Source organism: Meles meles, chromosome 4 (assembly GCF_922984935.1).
Source record: "Meles meles chromosome 4, mMelMel3.1 paternal haplotype, whole genome shotgun sequence".
NCBI lineage: Eukaryota > Metazoa > Chordata > Mammalia > Carnivora > Mustelidae > Meles > Meles meles.
The window spans coordinates 86,237,302-86,255,705 of record NC_060069.1 but is presented as its reverse complement, the minus strand read 5'-3'; the positions used below and the strand labels follow the sequence as shown (position 1 = coordinate 86,255,705).

Below are 18,404 nucleotides of genomic sequence, written 5' to 3'. Positions count from 1 at the left end.
TTGATGGATAGTTTGTTTTGCTATTACAAACTGTGGCAGTGCGCAAGCTTGTTTTTGTCTTCTTATGTCGGGTATACATGTCCTCAGCCTTACTAGGTAGATTGCTGGCCAAAGTGATGCTGCCAGTTTATATTTTCTCCAGAGGTACTTGAGTGTTCCCATGGCTTTTCATCCTTGCTCCCAGCTGTCGTTACTGGATAGGACAGAGAAAAAGTGCAGGGTGATGAGCGGTCAGATGCCCTAAAAGAACAAGTGTCTATAGAATAAAATCCAAACTCCTTACCATGGTACGCACGCCTCTGCCTTACCTGGCTTCCTCTTACCTGGCTAGCCTCTCCAGCCTCACCTCATTCCGGGTGTCCTTTTATGGCGGGGACATGCAGGCAAACTCCTTTCCACCTCCGAACTGGCTGTTCTCTGCGCCTGGAACACTCTACTTCCATCTCCATGCATGACTGGTTTCTTCTCAACTTTTGTATAGCAACCCCTTGGAGAGGCCTTCTCTGATCACGTAATACAAATATAGTCCTTCTATTTATCTTCCTACTTAACCCCATAGCTCTCATTCACATTACTGGGTTGGTTTGTGGTTTTTGGTGGTTTTTTTTTTTCCATTGTATTTATCAGAATTTGAAATTAGTTTGTTTTTGCTCACTGGAATATAAACTCTGCAAAGGCCACATACAATGCCTGACATGTGCCAAATTTTTATTGAATGAGTGAATGTATATATGGATGCCTTCTCCACTTGGTGACTTGTTACCCCTTCCTGTCACTTCTCCCACATTCACTGTTCCAGCATTTTGCTGACCACTGGTGTGTAGATGAGGGTGAATGTAGAGGACCCTGATGGTATCCATACAGACACCCTGTCTAGTGCTATCTGTTTCCTTCTGACATGTCCCAAGATCTCCTGCATTGACTCTATCCACAGTTGAACCTTTCTCTTTGGACTGAGGTCAGGTCATCCCCCTGTACCTGCAATGCCCAGAACCGTGACTCCTACCATCTTTCTGGAGGTCATTGTGACTTCCATAAGTGCTTAGTAAAGGATGAGGTTTGCCTGACTCACCTCTGTCCCTTTCTTGCTAACTGATAGGTGTGGAAGACTCCTCAAGGCACTGAGGATAGATTCATTTACTAATGTCCGGGCAGTGGTGACTTTGCGGGCATCATTTGAATCACTTGTGATTCCTACATCCAGTTGATCTACTAAAGGGATTAGTTGTTGCTTATGGAGAAAGTACTGTGATTATTCTGAGATCAGTCAGTTGATTCACTCACCTTCCTGGGCTGGGACAGGTGGTCTCTTTTGGGTGCTCCCTGCACTACTCCCAATCACTGCACTTACCTCATTGTTCTGTTATGCTCTCTTTTTCCCTGAGAAGAGGAAACTGTGAGTTTAAGCATTGTATCACCAGTACTTGGCACAAAGTAGTCATTTAATAAATGTTTATTAAGCAGATGAACAAATAAATGGATGGGGTGAATTCTGGACCTGGAATGAAAACCGGTTTATTAATATATTTGATTTATATAGAGAGAGTTGCCAGCTGTGTGTCTAACTGAAATTTGTAAGCAGTCATAGCCCAGCTTTAGAGAAAAACCAGGTTCTCCACACACTGTTGAGGTAAGAACTAGCCTTTGAATGGGGCACTGTTAGTCTGTCCTACACCCACAATGCCAAGCACGGCTGGAGCAGTGATGAGACACCCAGAATTCGGCTCCAGGCCGTGTATGTCCCTGGTGGAGATTTCACTTTGTTTCTTCATTCAGCATTTGTCAGGTGTTGGTATGTTTTCACATGAACAAGGGAGCAAGAGGCTGATTGTTTTCCCACTGTTATCACTTTGCTTAATAGTTTCACAGAGGATGTGCCTGGGGTATTCAGAAAATGACTCATTTGAGCATCTTCACTGAAGAATCTGGATGGATGTTGCACTGTTTTCATGTCCCAGTGCCAGTCCTGTAGAGCAGTGTGTAAAAAGCGGGTGTGAATAGCAGGGTTGGTTTGCACCTGGGCTCTTCTGTGAATCGTTTACTGCTGGGCCACCACGAGGTGTGACAGAGAGAGTTCAGCAGTTCTCTTTCTAGCTGTGGACACACATACAGTCTCTTTATCACCCTCTTTTGATTTGCCAGTTTGGCTCCAATCAGGGTATCCTAATTCCTAGATTTCACTCTGAATCATAGGGGAAGAAAATGGTTAAGACACTCCCCATCGCTTTTCAACCTGAAGGTCAAGTGTAGTATTGGATAAGACACTCCCTCCAAGGAAGCATGGAATTTGAGGAGGGTTACCTTTTCATTAGAAGAGGACTAGAGGATGTGTTTTTGGAAGTTTAACTCATTTCATATTACCTCAGCTATATTTACATGCTTTAAAATTATTTTATTTTCCTATATTGAATATATTCCTAAAAGATCCCTTACATTGTTTCTGGAATAAGGTAGAGCAGAAAATATACATACATAATATTTGTTGTAGGAAAATGAAACAATAGAATGATAATAAATTATTTAGTTTGAAGTAAAATATATTTTTAAATCACCTTTTGTGTATTATCTAACATAGTTGGAGAAAAGCACAGTTCATTTCTGTGTTTTACAAATTACTATTATTATTATTTTTTAAATATTTATTTGAGAGAAAGAACAAAGGGGGAGTAAGAGGGAGAAGTAGGCTCCTTGCTGAGCAGGGAGCCCAGTGCCAGGCCCAATCCCAGGACCCTGAGATCATGAGCCCAAGGCAGATACTCAACTGACTGAGCCACACAGGCACCCCTAAAAATTATTATTAAAATATAAACTTTGCTTCTGAATGTTCATCGAAGGCAGGGGGAGCCTTGGGGCTCAGTCGGTTAAGCATCTGCCTCTGGCTTAGGTCATGATCCCGGGGTCCAGGGATGGAGTCCTGCATCAGGCTCCCTGCTTAGTGGGGAATCTACTTCTCCTTCTCCCTCTGCCACTCCCCTTTTTTGTGCTCTCTCTCTCTCTCTCTCTCTCTCTGTCAAGTAAATTTAAAAAAACCTTTGAAAAACATCCATACAGAAATCCAGATAAGGGACTAGAAACTAGCAATAGAGCACCATATTAAAGATGGCTATTTCCCTGTGGTGGAATTATGAGTACTTTTAACATCTTTATGCTTCTGTAATCTCCCAGATTCTCTACGAGTTCATATTACTTTTGTTAGCAGAAAAGACCACCAATGAAACGGACTTTAAAATATTTAGTTCATATATTGTAAAAAGTTTGCACAGGCTGATACACTGGATGTGGTTTTACATTCTGATCCCAGCAGGGCTTTGCTGAACACACTGCTGCCAACTTTACCTGGAGCAAAGAATTGTAATTTCTTTGTTTATCAGTTACATTGAAGTGCATATATGTCTTCTTAAAATGTGATCACTGTATCTGTCAAAAATGTATACATAAAATCTAAAATATGCATAAACAAAAATAAAAGTCATAATCCTGAGATCAGAAATAAAAAGACACAAAGCTTTAAGCTTTAAGTACATCAGTGATTTCTTCAACGTTTACATCTGGAAAAACCTACACATACAAAGTGTTTTCTTCTCCCTCAATTTATTAAAATAATACTAAAGTATTAGTATATGACAACTTTATGCCCATAAGTAATTTTTTTGAAGAGGTTGTTACTATATTTAAAAAAAAAAAAACCAACAACCCATGAATTAACAGACTGGATTATTCAAAAATGAGATTGCCTAAAACAGCCATATGGAAAAGCAGACTGATACATAAAATCTATGGACCCCAATCCACTTTTTGTACATATTATTGTCATATTGTTATACTGTATCATTATTGTTATTTTAACAGTACAATCCTTTAAATAAATAAAACTGCCCTGAGATATGATCCTAATAGATTAGGGTTAATAGATTAATAGATTTAGATATGTTTTTCACTTGGAAACATTTTATTTTCAATATGTTTTTAAAGAAGCAACATCAATTTCTTTATTACATGTAGTTATTTTTAAAGTTAAGATAATTTTGAAAAGTGAAAGCTTTATCTGATCTGGAGTAATCACAGTATGAAAGTGAAGATAATTTTAAATAAATTCTGTCACTAAACATGAAGCAACATGATTAAAGATGACATTTCATTATCCTGCCAGCCCCCAATTAAGGCCTCATTCAGTATCCACTATGGGTTTAGCATCCCCAAATAATTATTACTGATGTACAAAAACCAGATTCAGTTAAGGCTTTGTTGTGATTAAGTATTGTGCTACATGCTAGTTTTTCAGAGCTGTACAGATACATATTAGTTCAGTTAGTTTAATACTTGTCTCATTTGATAGAAACTAAAAGTTCATCAGTGAAAAGGAAGAGGGGAGAGGGCAAAAATAAAATTGAAACATTTAGCATTGATCAAGACTTGAGTCTAGGAACCTCTGTGCGTTCCCCAGCCAGAGGCTTCACCTTTGCGAGGCGAGAGAGCAGCAGCCTGGGTCAGGCAGGAGAGGTAGATGGCACTCCTGTGATCCTGCGCTCCTGAAGCTGCAGCAGGGGTTTTCCTTGACCTTCACTTCCGGAGCCTTTCAGATGGGTTTTAGAAGCATCTAATCCTGCTTTCTTTCTATTTTTTTTTTTTTTCTTAAGAGTTTATTTATTTATTTGACAGAGATCACAAGTAGGCAGAGAGGCAGGCAGAGAGAGAGAGGGGAAAGCGGGCTCTCTGCTAAGCAGAGAGCCCGATGCAGGACTCATCCAGATCAGGACCTGAGCCAAAGTCATAGGCTTTAACCCACTGAGCCACCCAGGCACCCTGCTTTCTGTTTTTCTGATAGAACTCTGATAATGGACACTTAGGAATGATTATGCTCATTCTCTGGTGTCCTGAATATAAGCTACTGATGACTCAGGATGTGTTCTAAATTTATAATAAACCATATTTCTTGGTATTTCCTGGTCATTACACTTTTCTTGAAATCTCTCACACCCCCTCCCAAAATAAAAAATGAAGGTACCGTCATTTAAGTATTTTCATTTATTATAGCTGATATTGTGTTCATTGTATCTTTTTTTATACCAGAATTGTGACAAAGGGCAATTAGTTTTACAGAAAGTGAAGAAAGATAGGAAGGTAGCTTTAATTTTTCCCAAACCTGGCTGGAGGGAAAATTCACACATCCTTCAAGTTTATGAAACAGGCGCCGAATCTTTATTAAGTTGGCCAGCAGCAGCAGATCATCCCCATTCAGGTACCGGAGAACTGGAATCTCCTCGGGGTTAGGGAACTTTTCAGCAAAGAGAAAGAGAAGGGAAGCTCGGATCCCGCGGGTGGCAGCGGGGAGTTTGTGAGGAGAAAGCGAGAAAGTGCGGATTTGGAGTAGGATTCCGGTGATTCCTTATCTACAGAGCCGGGTGGGAGGAGGGATAAGGTTGGGCAGCAGTGTTAATCTAATCTGGAGGAATGAGCTAAAATGCTGTGGAGATTTGAGAGACCAGAGCAGGCCTGACCACATAGAATTTGAATACTTTCAAATGCTCATATTTTATTCAAGTAATGTATCAGCATATACTAAGGGTAGCACCAAGATGCCTTGAGCACAGCCCCTTCTTGGGAAGATGCCCAGTGGGGAGAGCATGGTCAGTGCTGGACTGGAGGCTAGGAAGGCGCTGAGCAGACGGCCTTCCTCAAAGAAGGGAGCACCTCAGCTGAGTTTTCAGGTAGCACCCGGACCGCTGAAACTCCTTTCCTTCTAAAATGTGCCCCTGCCCCCAGGAAGCCATTCCACGTTAACCTTTCCTTGACCCTCCCTTGGCCTCTGCGCTTCCCCTTCCTCACAGCCTTTGGTGATTCAGGCTGATGTCTGAATTCTTGCAGCTCCAGGAAGGGGAATGATCTGTCAGGACGGTTTTGCCTGTGTGTGCCCACATGTGGATTTAGGACCAGTTTAGGAGGGGCGTTTAGCCTTGGTGGGGTGGGCTAAATGCAACCTGCCGCCACCAGTGTTACCACCTACCTGCAAGAGAATCAAGAACGCACAGCATTCCCTTCTGCATCGCAAGGTAAGAAGGGAGGGACGGAGGGTCAAGGGAGTATGAGACAAGAATAACAAAGAATGGACCAGCATTTATAAGTTCCCTTCAATCCCGATTCCATAGAATCACAGAAAACTTTTTAAGAGAGTAAATCAATGATGGTTCTAGGAAATAGAAAAGATTTTGATCAGCAGCAATAATCTTATAGAATTCCTGAATATCAGAAAACAGATGGGACCATATTCATAGAGAGGTAATATGATCAAATAAAACCACTAACCCAGAACACATCCAGAAGTGAGAAGGAGGAGGGACCCTGAGGTAAATACTAGAACAATGTTGATCAGTTGGGAGGCGCCCTTATGTGGGTGGGGCTGTACCTGTTTTCAATCATCGTGCCCCCGGGGCTGCACAAGCTGGAGCTGGAAGTCTGGCCCTGGGGCTAGCCTTCTGCCCCTCAACATATACCACTTTCCCAAAGGCCCCACAAACAAACTTCAGTAAGTAAAATACGCAGGAAAGTAGGAATTCTCAAATACAAAATGAACACACAACCTGGAATCACCAATTATATGAGGAAATTTGAGGCTGTGAGAGAGCGGCCAGATAAACCTATCAGAGATACCAATATTCAAGGAGACAGTAGCCAGAGGAAGACTCGAATATGTATGGTTAATATTTTCTGAGGGAGAGAATTCTTGTCGAAGAGAAGCAATAACTAGAGGACTTGGAAATTCTATGCATATAGGAAAATAGATGTGTTAACAATTTTATTTATTTTTTTAAAAGATTTATTTATTTACTTATTTATTTGACAGAGATCACAAGTAGGCAGAGAAGCAGGCAGAGAGAGAGAGGAGGAAGCAGACTCCCTGCTGATCAGAGAGCCAGATGCTGGACTAGATCCCAGGACCCTGGGATCATGACCTGAGCCGAAGGCAGAGGCTCTAACCCTCTGAGCCCCTCAGGTGCCCGATGTGTTAACAATTTTAGAGTGATCATTAAAATGTATTAAAAGGTTGAGTCTGTTAGGTTGAGGAAAGCAACAAAATCCAGTTATATATTGTTTATATATATATACACACATATATATATTAAAATTGTATAAAAACATTGAAAATCAAATAATGCAAAAAAAAAAAAAAACCACACACACCAAGCAAATGCTAACTAAACAGAAAGCTGGTATAACAATTTAACATCATACAGAATAGTATTTAAGGCAAAAGTCACTTACAGGGACATTGGGAATAATGTTGAAAATATAATATTTTTGTCAAAATAAAAACAAAGAACTTCACTGACAACACTGAATCTCATAATGGGCAGAGCTGAAGAACTAATAGGTGAGGTGGAAGATCGGGCTGGCCCAAGGCAGAAGGCACAACGCACCAAGGAGCTAGTCAACATCTTGAATTTCCTAACCACAGCCTTAAGAATCAACTGGGGAAGAGCAGAAGCAGGGAGACTCATTAGGAAGCTCTTACAATGATTTAAGCAAGAGATGAACTCGGCCCAAGAGGCAGACAAGAGGGTAGGTATTAGAGGACATGAGAAGGTTTGAGACCGGAGGGGTAGAGGAGGGGGGGTTTATAGGACCTGCAGGGAATAGATGTGAGGCTCTGACATGGAGAGAAGGAATACTGCTCCAAAGTGCCCTCAGCAGGGAAGGAGTGCAGGTGTCACTGTCTGAGGTGGAGAAGACTGGGTGGAGGGGAGGGGGCGGGCATTCTCTAGGATCTAATTTTGAAAAGTTTTTAATGCCCTCTTAACACATGCAAATGTAGATGCAGGGTTGGAATCCAGGATGTGAAAGCTAAAAGTTCAGGAGAGAGAAAATGAAAGGATTATCAAGATGGAGGTGGTATTGAAGGACAGGAGACTCCATGAGACCACCTAAAGAGGGATCACCTAGGGATATGAAGAAGAGCCCCCAGGGGGAGGCCTGGAGCCCCTCGATATGTAGAAAATGCAGAGGTGAAGAGCAAAGAAAAATGAGAAGGAACAGTTCCGAGGTGGAAGGAAAATCAAGGGAAACAAGGCAAGAAATGCTTCCAGAAAGAGGAAGTGAATAACTGGCTGGTACCACTGGAAGGCCACTCCGTGTGGCAAAAATTATACTGCATATAAAATGTTATGGAGCCATTAAGAATAAAATAGACAACGCTTGGAAATGTAGACATGGAAAAACCTCTAATACTCCTTAAGTGGAAACCAAAAACAGAATCCACCCCCCCCAACAATACAAGCAATATGATCCAATTTTTATTGTAACAAAGATGTGTATGAATAATTTATAAATACATTGAACAGAGAAATACTAAATTTGGGGTAGTGATGACCTTTAAGAAAGGGGTTAGAATAGATGATGAAAGGATGAAAGTGGAATCTCGACTTTTCACTCTATTTCTATATTATTTGAATCTTCGAATATGAGAATGTATTTAACATATCACTTTTGTAATTTTTAAAAACCTAAAGAAAGGGTGATCATGAGGATAATGAGAAATGGAACATCAAAAAAAAATTTTTGGCATCAAAACGACTCTCTTCTGATTAAAATTCATTTCTAAGGAGCAAAGGGGGAGAGAGAACATTTTTTACATTTTTGGTAAGAAGGCATTTACCATGAATGTAACCAGAAAGAAGCCTATCTCATCAATTTCTAACAAAGAAGCTTGTCTGGAGCCTAAACAGAGGATCCCAATAGCCAGAGAGATGGAAAGTGGCTTTGGAATAATACTGAGTGTGGGGTAGACCCTCTTGGGGGTTTGGAGTTGGCAGACTCAGAAGTGTCCGTTTTGTTTGGTCTCTGTGAGATATTCCTGCCTGTGCTGAATATGGAGGTCATATTTCCACTTATTTAAAAGTGTAGAAGTTTTCGAGGCTGACAACACCTTTGAAGTCTGGAGCAGTCTCTTCTTTTAATAATTGATGAAACAAAGGGCTTTGAGTTTAAGAGACTTGTTCAGAGCCACACCCTAGATAAGCTACATACACCTCTATTTATCTCTCTCTCTCCATATATATATATTTCAACATTATTGAGTTATAATTGACAAACTCTGTGTGGAGCTATCATTTATTGAGTACTTAGTTGGTACCAAGCACCATGCTATATGATCTATACTTTGTATTCTTGTTGAATATTTGGCAATCTGTTTGGTGGGAATCATTATCCCCATCTTATAGATGAGGGAACTGAAGTTCTATCACCCACTTAGCTAAGTGGCAGAGTTGAAGTATGAAACTATGTCCCTTTAACCTGAAGGCCACATTCTTAATCATTGCCACTCACTGACAGTGTATTCTAGGCCATGCCCTGGGTAGGGTAGAACAATCCGTCAGGCAGAGATTCTGTTCTGGAGCTCACCATCTGGTAGGCAAGGCAGCCACAAGGGCAAGTAAGGCAGCATGGTCCATCAAATGCAGGGACAGAGGTGAGTACATGAACACCCCCAGGGAAAGCCATGATGGACCCTGATTGGGCAAAGGTCTAGGTGGTCTGGGAAGTGTCTCCAAGGAGACAGAACTTATACTTGGTCTTTAACATGGTTGAAACCCAGGGTCTCCTGACTCAGCCCAGGACTTTCTGCCAGAGCACAAAGGAAAAACAAACAGTACAAAATTCTAAACCCAAACCCCCAAAGTAGCACTACTTGGTCACAGAGTAAACACAGTAAATGTTCGTTTTATCCACTCTGTACTAAAAGGAATTTCTGAAGAACAAACAATAAGGTTACCTCAATTCCATATGAAATTTTCACTATGTGTTTTTTTCATTGAATTCCAAAACTCTTAGTGGATAGCAGATTACACACAAGTATAATCTCTCAGTCATAATACTAACAAGAGTCATTTACTCTCATTATTCTAAATGCTTTGAACTGTTTTCAAAAAATGTACCTACCTTCACTTTGGTCCCAACACTGATTCTTGCCTGTTGGCCCATTGCTAGAAAAGTGATTGAAATCTTGTCTTGTTCCAAGATGCGAATTCCAATGTAGTGGTTCAAAGCCAGAAAGACAGGTTTAAATGAAACAAAGGGTGAGGAAGCGACAGAACTGGACCAATTCCAAGCCCTTAGTCTGTTGCCAGCTTGATCTGAGTATTGACCTCCCAAGATATTGATGTATACCCTGGGCAGAAAGGAAATTGAAAATTATAAACCATCATATTTTGCTTTAACCTTGAAATTAGCCCTGTTGCTTGCTAACCAAGGGGAGCAGCAGTTTATGCTAGGCAGCCGCATACAAATAGTGCAGAACCTCAGGTAATCTTGTGAGTGGTGATACTGTGACTGGATTTTATACTAATTTAGAGGGTGGATCCAATCCAAGACCTACTGATAAACCAAACTGGGTCCCAAAGACTGAACCACAATGGTAAAGGGATCTGGAACACTGTGTGTTGGGAAAAATGAAGGGGGAGCAGGGAAGGTTTACTCTGGACAAGAAGACATGGAGGTGAGGCAAGCAGGCTGTATCTGAAGAGGGGAGAAGACCAGTGCTTAAATTTTCCCCAGGACACAATGAAGACCAGTGGCTGTTAAGTCCTAGGGAAGACCCCATTGGCCTCAGTATGGGACAGCTGTGTTCTAACAGTACCCAGCGACTAGGAGCCAGGATGAGCTCTTATGAGGGTTCTCCTATGAGGGTTCTCGTCAGGGCTGGGTGTGGGCAGAAGAGACTCTGGGAACATCTCTGAAATGGCTCAGGATGCCAGTGAAGAGCCTTGTGATGGAGCACAAAGTAGAGCTTAGACTAACAGGGCCTCTGTAGTCTCTTGACATAGCTGATGCCACATTTACTACATTATATACATATCAGGCCCGGCACAGCCTGAGCCCCAGTGACACTAGGGACTGCCATTCTACTTAGTTATCTCCTCATGCTCTCTCACTGTCTTCCAACTTGGATCTCCATCCCTTTCTTGAGAGGGAATACGTACAGCTCTGGGTATTTAGAAAGTTTGCTGAATTTGGTAATAAATTATTTGTTTTTAAACTAGATGAATTGGCCATGAGGGGTCCTAGAGTAAGTTGATATCTTATTTCCCCACTGACGATTAGTGACAATAATCTAATAACAGAAGTGTAAATGAGAAATTGAGGTGATGATCTTATTGTATGTGGGAGAAAGAAGTTTCCTTTCATCGTGAAATGTGGATGAAAATAAAACTTGGGTAACATTATGTAGACAAATTGTTCACTTAATAACATTCTTTGAGTCTATATCATGTACATGCTTGTAGGGACAAAGATTCAGAGTGTGACTTCAAAGACCATCTGTCCAAGAGGGGAGATGGACTTGCTACACGAAAGGTGGAGGCAGGTAGAAGGGGCTGTGAGAGTATGCAGAAGTCACACCAGAGGGTCAGGAATTCAATTAGTGGGTCAGGGGACTTCACAGACAGGAGAACAGTCCTAGAAACCAAAGAAAATCTGGTGACAATTAAGACAGTGCCCCACCACATATAATATAGAATTGCTATTGAACCCTGAAGGATAAGTAGAAATTCTCCAGTACAGATAGGGATAATGGACTGCTGCTTTAGACCTAAAAAACACAAGTGTCTTAACTTTCACAAGTACTGGTAGAATGTCCAGACTTTGTCAATTATGAACGGAGTTTCTCAAGATGAGATAGTTATTCCTGTACATAATATAATGGGAGAGTGTATGTCTTTCTGAAAAGTTCATTTGAAGTTAGAACCCAAATTTCACTTTCTCAGGCTAAATGATATGAGGCAAAGTCACAGAGTAGTTAAGTTCATAGATCAAAATGGTCTGTAGACATTTTGTGGGTATGTTATTGTAAGTTGTAGCTATAGGAATATTGGAATAGTTATAGATATATCTCAAAACAACACACAGAAAAACTGTAACAACACAGTATGGCAGCTTCCATTGTAAATTATTTCCATAGATGATGTAGTATAACATTATCAGGCATACCTCTAGAGAAACCACCTGGGTTTGTATCCCAAATCCCTCATGTGACCATATAATTTGTTTGGAGATTTTTTTTTTTCTAATACTGAAATACTGAAATCACAAAGTTCATATATTCTTACTGTTTATAGAAAGAATATGATGAGCTTTGTTTTACGCAGCTGTCTGGGATTTTTCCACTGAGAAGATATGGGACGACATAAAAAAAAAACTTCTCTGAGTTGAACATTACTATCTAAAGACCACTAACTTAAAAAATTCTTATTCTCTTTACTTTTATCATTTGAAAGAAAAAAAACCTCCAGCTATAAGATGAATAAATTCTAGGGATTTAATGTACTGCATAGAGATTATAGTTAATACTGTATATATATTTGAACATTGCTGAGAGAGTATATCTTCAATGTTCTCAACACAAAAAAGAAGTGGTAATTATGTGCCATGATGGAGGTGTTAGCTAATGCAATGTGATAATCATTTTGCAATATGTAAGAGTATCAAATCACATTTTATGTTTTTAACTTCTACGATGTTATGTCAATTATATCTCAATAAAGTTGGAAAAAATGAAAGAAAAATAAATTTTCAAAACCAGTCCCCCCCTCCACCCCCGCAAAATGGCAGCAGGAGAAACCTAGAAGCTTACCAGACATTTCCATTGGGATGATAGCATGAACTTCTCCCAGAAGAATCTAACAATGCCAGGATTGCAGGGTCATTTGGCATATCTTCTTGGACTATACAAGTAAAACCACTTATTTTATTGGGCACTCGGATGATGGCTAGGTTTCCGGATGGGTAACTGAGATCAGGTAAGGTCCTTTGAGTTGTTCTAATGGCCCTTGACTATTCCAAGAATAAATTCAATTTATGAGAGAGGTTTTGAAACCATTCTGGAATGGGAGCTACAAAAAGCACTTTATGCTTTTTATGGGATCAAAATACATTTACAAGATTCAAAAAGTCTCAACAAAATACCAGCAAATGGAATCTAGGTATGTATAAAAAGAATTATATACTATGCCAAAGTGGAGTTTATCCCAGGAATGCAAGGTTGGCTTGACATCTAAAACTCAACCAATGAAATGTATTGTATTGATAGAATAAAGAGGGAAAAAAATGATAATCTCAATATACACAGAAAAAATGTTTGACAAAATCCAATACCTTTTCATGAAAAATAACTCAATGAAGTAGGAAAAAAAGGGAAACTTCTCAACCTGATAGTGTCTAACAAAAACCCACAGCTGACATCATATTTAATGGCAAGAGGCTGAGTGATTTCCCACTAAGATTAGGAACCAAATGAAAATGTCTATTCTTCCCACTCTATTCAACATTGCACTGAAGGGTCTAACTAGAGATATTTTATGAAAGAACAAACGAAAGGCATCCAGATTGGAAAGGAACGATGTGAAACTATCCTGCTCTTGTATATAGAAAATCCTAAGGAATCCACGGAACAATGTATTAGACTAATAATCGAGTTCAGCAGGGTTATAGGCTACAATACCAATGTACAAAAATTAAATTGTACTTCTGTATACTAGCAGGGAACATTCTGCAAATGTAATTAGGAAAATAATCCCATTTACAATAGCATCAAAAATGAAGAGAGTCTACTGAGGATAATTTATTGTTAATACTCAGTCCTATCTAAGATGATCAGAGAAGATTAGAGGAAAGGTAAACACAAGATTGACTCTGAGTCATTTTGAAAAGCAGCCAGGGCCTTCAAGAGAATTAAGAATTAAAGACAGGTCCTGAAATGATAACTAATGATAAAAGCTGGGGGGTGTTATGTAAAATTTATTGATGTAATTAAAACAAGACTTACACTTTTTCTCATGGGGCCTTACCTAAAACTTCATTATACTTCCTATGCATGAAAGTCATTTTTCTGCTTGATTATTGGGGTTTGATTGAACTTTTAGGAAACTATAACCAAACATGTCTTTCTCCTATAAAAGTGGGGCCTTCAGCCACCAAAAATCTCTCCTCATTTCATAGCTCTGTTTTTTACTTTCCTTGATGTATTAAATGGCCTTTATGTCAAAATAGCCAATGGCTTGGCCATGAGGTGGAGGTTCAAGTGATGAATAACTTAGTGTTCCATAAAATGGATATCGAATTTTTGTATTAAAAAGTAATGTACTGCTCAGAGATGTATAAATTGGTACACATTTTCTGGGGGACAAAATCTATCAAAGCTTTAAACTGCCTAATTTCTCAGTCAGAGTTTCTACCCCTAGACATTCAATTCAAGGAAATAAGTGAAAAGTATACAATGAAGTCTGCACAGAGCTGTTCATTTAGCTGTTGCATAGAATAGCAAAAAATTGTGATACTGCCTTTGAAGTTAGGTTAAATGAATTATAGTACATCTCTATAATGAAATACCTTGTGGTTATAAAACCAGTGGTGTATTTCTATCTTTATTGTATATTATATGCTCATAACATTGTTATTTAATATTATTATATAAAGAGGGCAAGTTGAACAATATGAATAATGAGTTGAGGAATTGACTTTTAAAGAATTATATATATATATATATGCTCATAGAAAAAAGGAAAGGTGTATAAAAATGTTAACAGCTTTTCTCTAGATGACAGGGTTTGGGGTAATATTCTTTCTTTATAATTTTATATTATTATATATATAATAAAGCTAATAAAAATAACTTGTTGAAAGGATACAATATTTGTGTTGTTCCATCAGGAAATGAAGTCAGAAACTTGATCCCATGTTTGTAGTGCTTCTCCAAGAGCTCTTTCCTCATGATCTATGTATGTACAACAGAAAATGAAAGGTCCCTTAATGTTAATTGTTCCAGATACAGTGTATTAATTATGATAATAACAGGCATTGGTCACTTGCTAGGCGGTGATACAAACCATTTCTTAATTTAAATTTTCAGCCCTGCAACAGTGACAGGGAACAATCTTAAGAATCATTAAAGATTATTCCTAGCCCCTGCAGATAACTTGATAAAAGCTTTCAGGCAGGAATCTGACATTATATATCTGTTTGAAAGGCTTTAAAAAAAATTTTTTTTACCTTATTCATGTATTACTCTAGAAACAGAAAATTAAAGAACAGCCCTAGCACAATGGAAATATTCTATGTGCTGATTGTAGTAGTGGTTACATAACTGCCAAAATTCAGAGAGCTGTACATCTAAAAAAGGTGAATTCAACTGTATATAAATTGTACTTCGACAGAGTGACTTTAAACTCAAGTACAATCTATAGCATCTGGTCTCTCTTCAGGATTGCTCTTGAAGTTATTTGAGTGAAACACTGATGGCATATGAGAAGAAGAAAAAATACAGGGAGATAATCCTTATTATATCTCCAATTTTAACTATTTTATATGTAGTACTTAATAGGGAAATGAATTTGTGCCCAGTAACATTTTATAATGAAAGATTCTTTTTAATCCTAATCTTGTATTGATTCAATACAATTGATTATATTGAATTACAGTTGTTGTATTGAATTACAACAATATAATTGATTCAAGGATTTCTAGGGCTAAACAATGAAACCACCGAAATATTCATGTAAGTGTTGCCATTTATTTTGAAAGATAACACATTTTTATTCATTTTAAAAGTTATGAATATGAAATACAGTAAGAACAGTGCTAAAACATGCTGTTTTGTTAGTGAGTAATTATAACATGAACACCCATTGTTATCGCCATCCAGGTCAAGAAATAGAATACTACCAGTACTCAAGGAGGCCCTCTGTGTGTCTATCTCAAAGTCGATACTTTCTTTCCTAGACATAACCACTACTCTGACTTCATAGTCATTTCCTTGCACTTTTATAATTTCTGAACAATATAGCTTTAATTTTTGAATTTTACATAAGTAAAAACATACATAATGTGTCTTTAATGTTTTGTTTCTTTCTGTTAATATTATGTGTGAGTTTCATGCATGTTCCAGTGTTTAGCTGTGGTCCACTAACTTTCATTTGTGTATAGTATTTCAGGGTATGAATTTATCCCTATTTATTTAATGGTTCCCTGAGTCATTCCCAGTTTTTGACTATTGTGAAATGAGAACATTCTTATGCATGTATGCTGGTACTCAGTTCCCCTTGGATATTATGACCATTTGAAAAAAATGGGCCAAAAAAACTCTTGAACACTTCTGAAAGGAGAAATCTCAAATGGTCAATAAATGAGAAGGTACTCAGCATCATTAGTAACCTGGAAAATTAAAACCACAATTAGAGATCAGTATATATCTATCATACTGGCAAAGAAAATGTAAATTCTGATAGTACTGACTATTGGAAAGGATAAAGAACAAGAGTAACTATTGTTTGCCTCTGGTGGATCAATGTAATATAGTCCAACAACTTGGAAATCATTTTGGCTTCATCTAGTAAAGTGAAAGATAGGCATAGCCTGGGATTCAGCAATTCCATTTCTGGGTATAATATCTGAAAGAAGGGTAAATATTATAGCTTAACTTCAAACTTGGATAAATTAAGTTTACTTGCTGAAAATTTCTAGGGTAGCCAGAAAAATAACAGAAGCAGAGAGTATAACTCCCAAACTTGTAGAGGTAGAACAAAAAACAGAATGATATATTTTAAATACCCCGCCCAAAAGACAAGAAAGGATAAAGGAAAAGAAAAACACATAACAGGGAACAAATAGTAAATATCAAAGAATGTCAGTAATTATGTGTAAAAAGACTAAATACTCCAGTTAATAAAAAAAAGAACATCAGATTAGTTTTAGTTCTTTAAGGAAAAATTCCAACCATATATTGTTTACAAGAGACAACTCTAAAATCTAAGGATATAAAAAGATTATAAATAAAAATGATATTTGAAAATACTGAAGAGTCTTACTAGAGATAAAGAAGATTACTTCATAATGATAAAAGTTTAAATCTACCAGGAAGATATAACATTACAAAATATTTTTCCCATATTTAGATAATTTCAACATATAAAGGAAAAATTAAAAATTCCATAATCACAATGTGATATTTTAGCCTACCTCTCTCAAAAATTGCAAGGATTTTTAGACCAGAAAGGAAATAATAAAATAAAATATTTGAATAACACTTTTCATAAATTTGACCTAATGTTCATGGATTGGAAGATTAAGTATTTTAATGATGACATTCTTCCCAAATTGATTTATAGATCCAATGTAACTACAATTCACATTTTAACGAGATTGTAGTATTTGTATGTGTTGAGGTAAGGGAGGTCTTCACAAGTCGATTCTAAAATTTATAGGAAATACCAAGAACTTAGAAGAGCCAAGATATTCTTAAAGAAGACGACTGAGAAAGAGGAATGTGATCTACCAGATATTAAGATCTATCACAAAATAGAGTAATTAAGACAGTGTAGTGTTGGGGCACAATAAAGAAATCTATGATGCAGAATAAAGAGTCCAGGGGTGCCTGGGTGGCTCAGGTCATGATCTCAGGGTCCTGGGATCGAGACCCACGTCAGACTCTCTGCTCAGCGGGGAGCCTGCTTCCCCCTCTCTCTCTGCCTGCTGCTCTGCCTACTTGTGATCTCCGTCTGTCAAATAAATAAATAAAATCTAAAAAAACAGAGTCCAGAATCAAAATCATGCCGTCATAAACATATGATGTGGGACAGCTGTGCCAGTGCATGGTAATGGAGAAAGGAAAATCTTTTCCATACATGGTGCTAGATACAACCAGGTATATATATGTATTTACACACACACACACACACACACACACACACACACACACACACACACATATTTTAAGATTTTATTTACTTATTTGAGAGAGAGAGAGAGACAGTGAGCATGAGGGGAGGGGAGGGGTAGAGGGAGACGGAGAAGCAGGCTCCCCACTGAGCAGGGAGGCTGATTCGGGACTCCATCCCAGGACCCTGGGATCATGACATGAGACGAAGGCAGATGCTTAGCCGACTGAGCCACCCCGGTGCCTCTCTATATTTTTTAAATGAAATTAGAACCACTACCTCACATTATATGTAAAACCCAATTCCAAGTGGATTAAAGACCTAAATGTGAAATGCAGAACTACAGAGATTTCTTTAACATAGGAGAATAACTTTATTATCTCAGGTCAGGGAAAGATTTACCAACCAATGAAAAAAAGCAGTATCCATGAAAGATTTGATAAATTACAGTTAAAATGGTGAAGGATAAGCCAAGAAGGGAAAAGTAGTTGCAGCAATATGATATACAAAGGACTCATATCCTAAATGTATGAAATATTTTTATAAATCAACATGAAAGAAAAAGTCTAATGTACCACTTTTTCTCTTCATCTTTCTTGAATATCAGACCATCCAATTACACAAAGCACATTCTTTTGAATTTCCTTTAATGAGGGGCTACTAGTGACACATTTTCTTTGACTTTACTAGACAATATCTTTTTTG

General features: G+C 38.2%; 1 protein-coding gene across 1 annotated transcript in view; it reads right to left on the bottom strand.

Moving 5' to 3' along the window:
- Positions 1–5,011: 5,011 nt before the first annotated feature.
- ERICH6 (glutamate rich 6) overlaps positions 5,012–18,404 on the bottom strand; it is a 31,532-nt gene continuing 18,139 nt past the window's right edge. The window contains exons 11-14 of the mRNA XM_046002402.1: positions 14,676–14,761; positions 12,623–12,778; positions 9,934–10,162; positions 5,012–5,275 (exon numbers count right to left, since the gene is read on the bottom strand). Coding sequence (XP_045858358.1) covers positions 5,012–5,275; positions 9,934–10,162; positions 12,623–12,778; positions 14,676–14,761 — 735 coding nt within the window. The remainder of the gene's footprint in view (positions 5,276–9,933; positions 10,163–12,622; positions 12,779–14,675; positions 14,762–18,404) is intronic.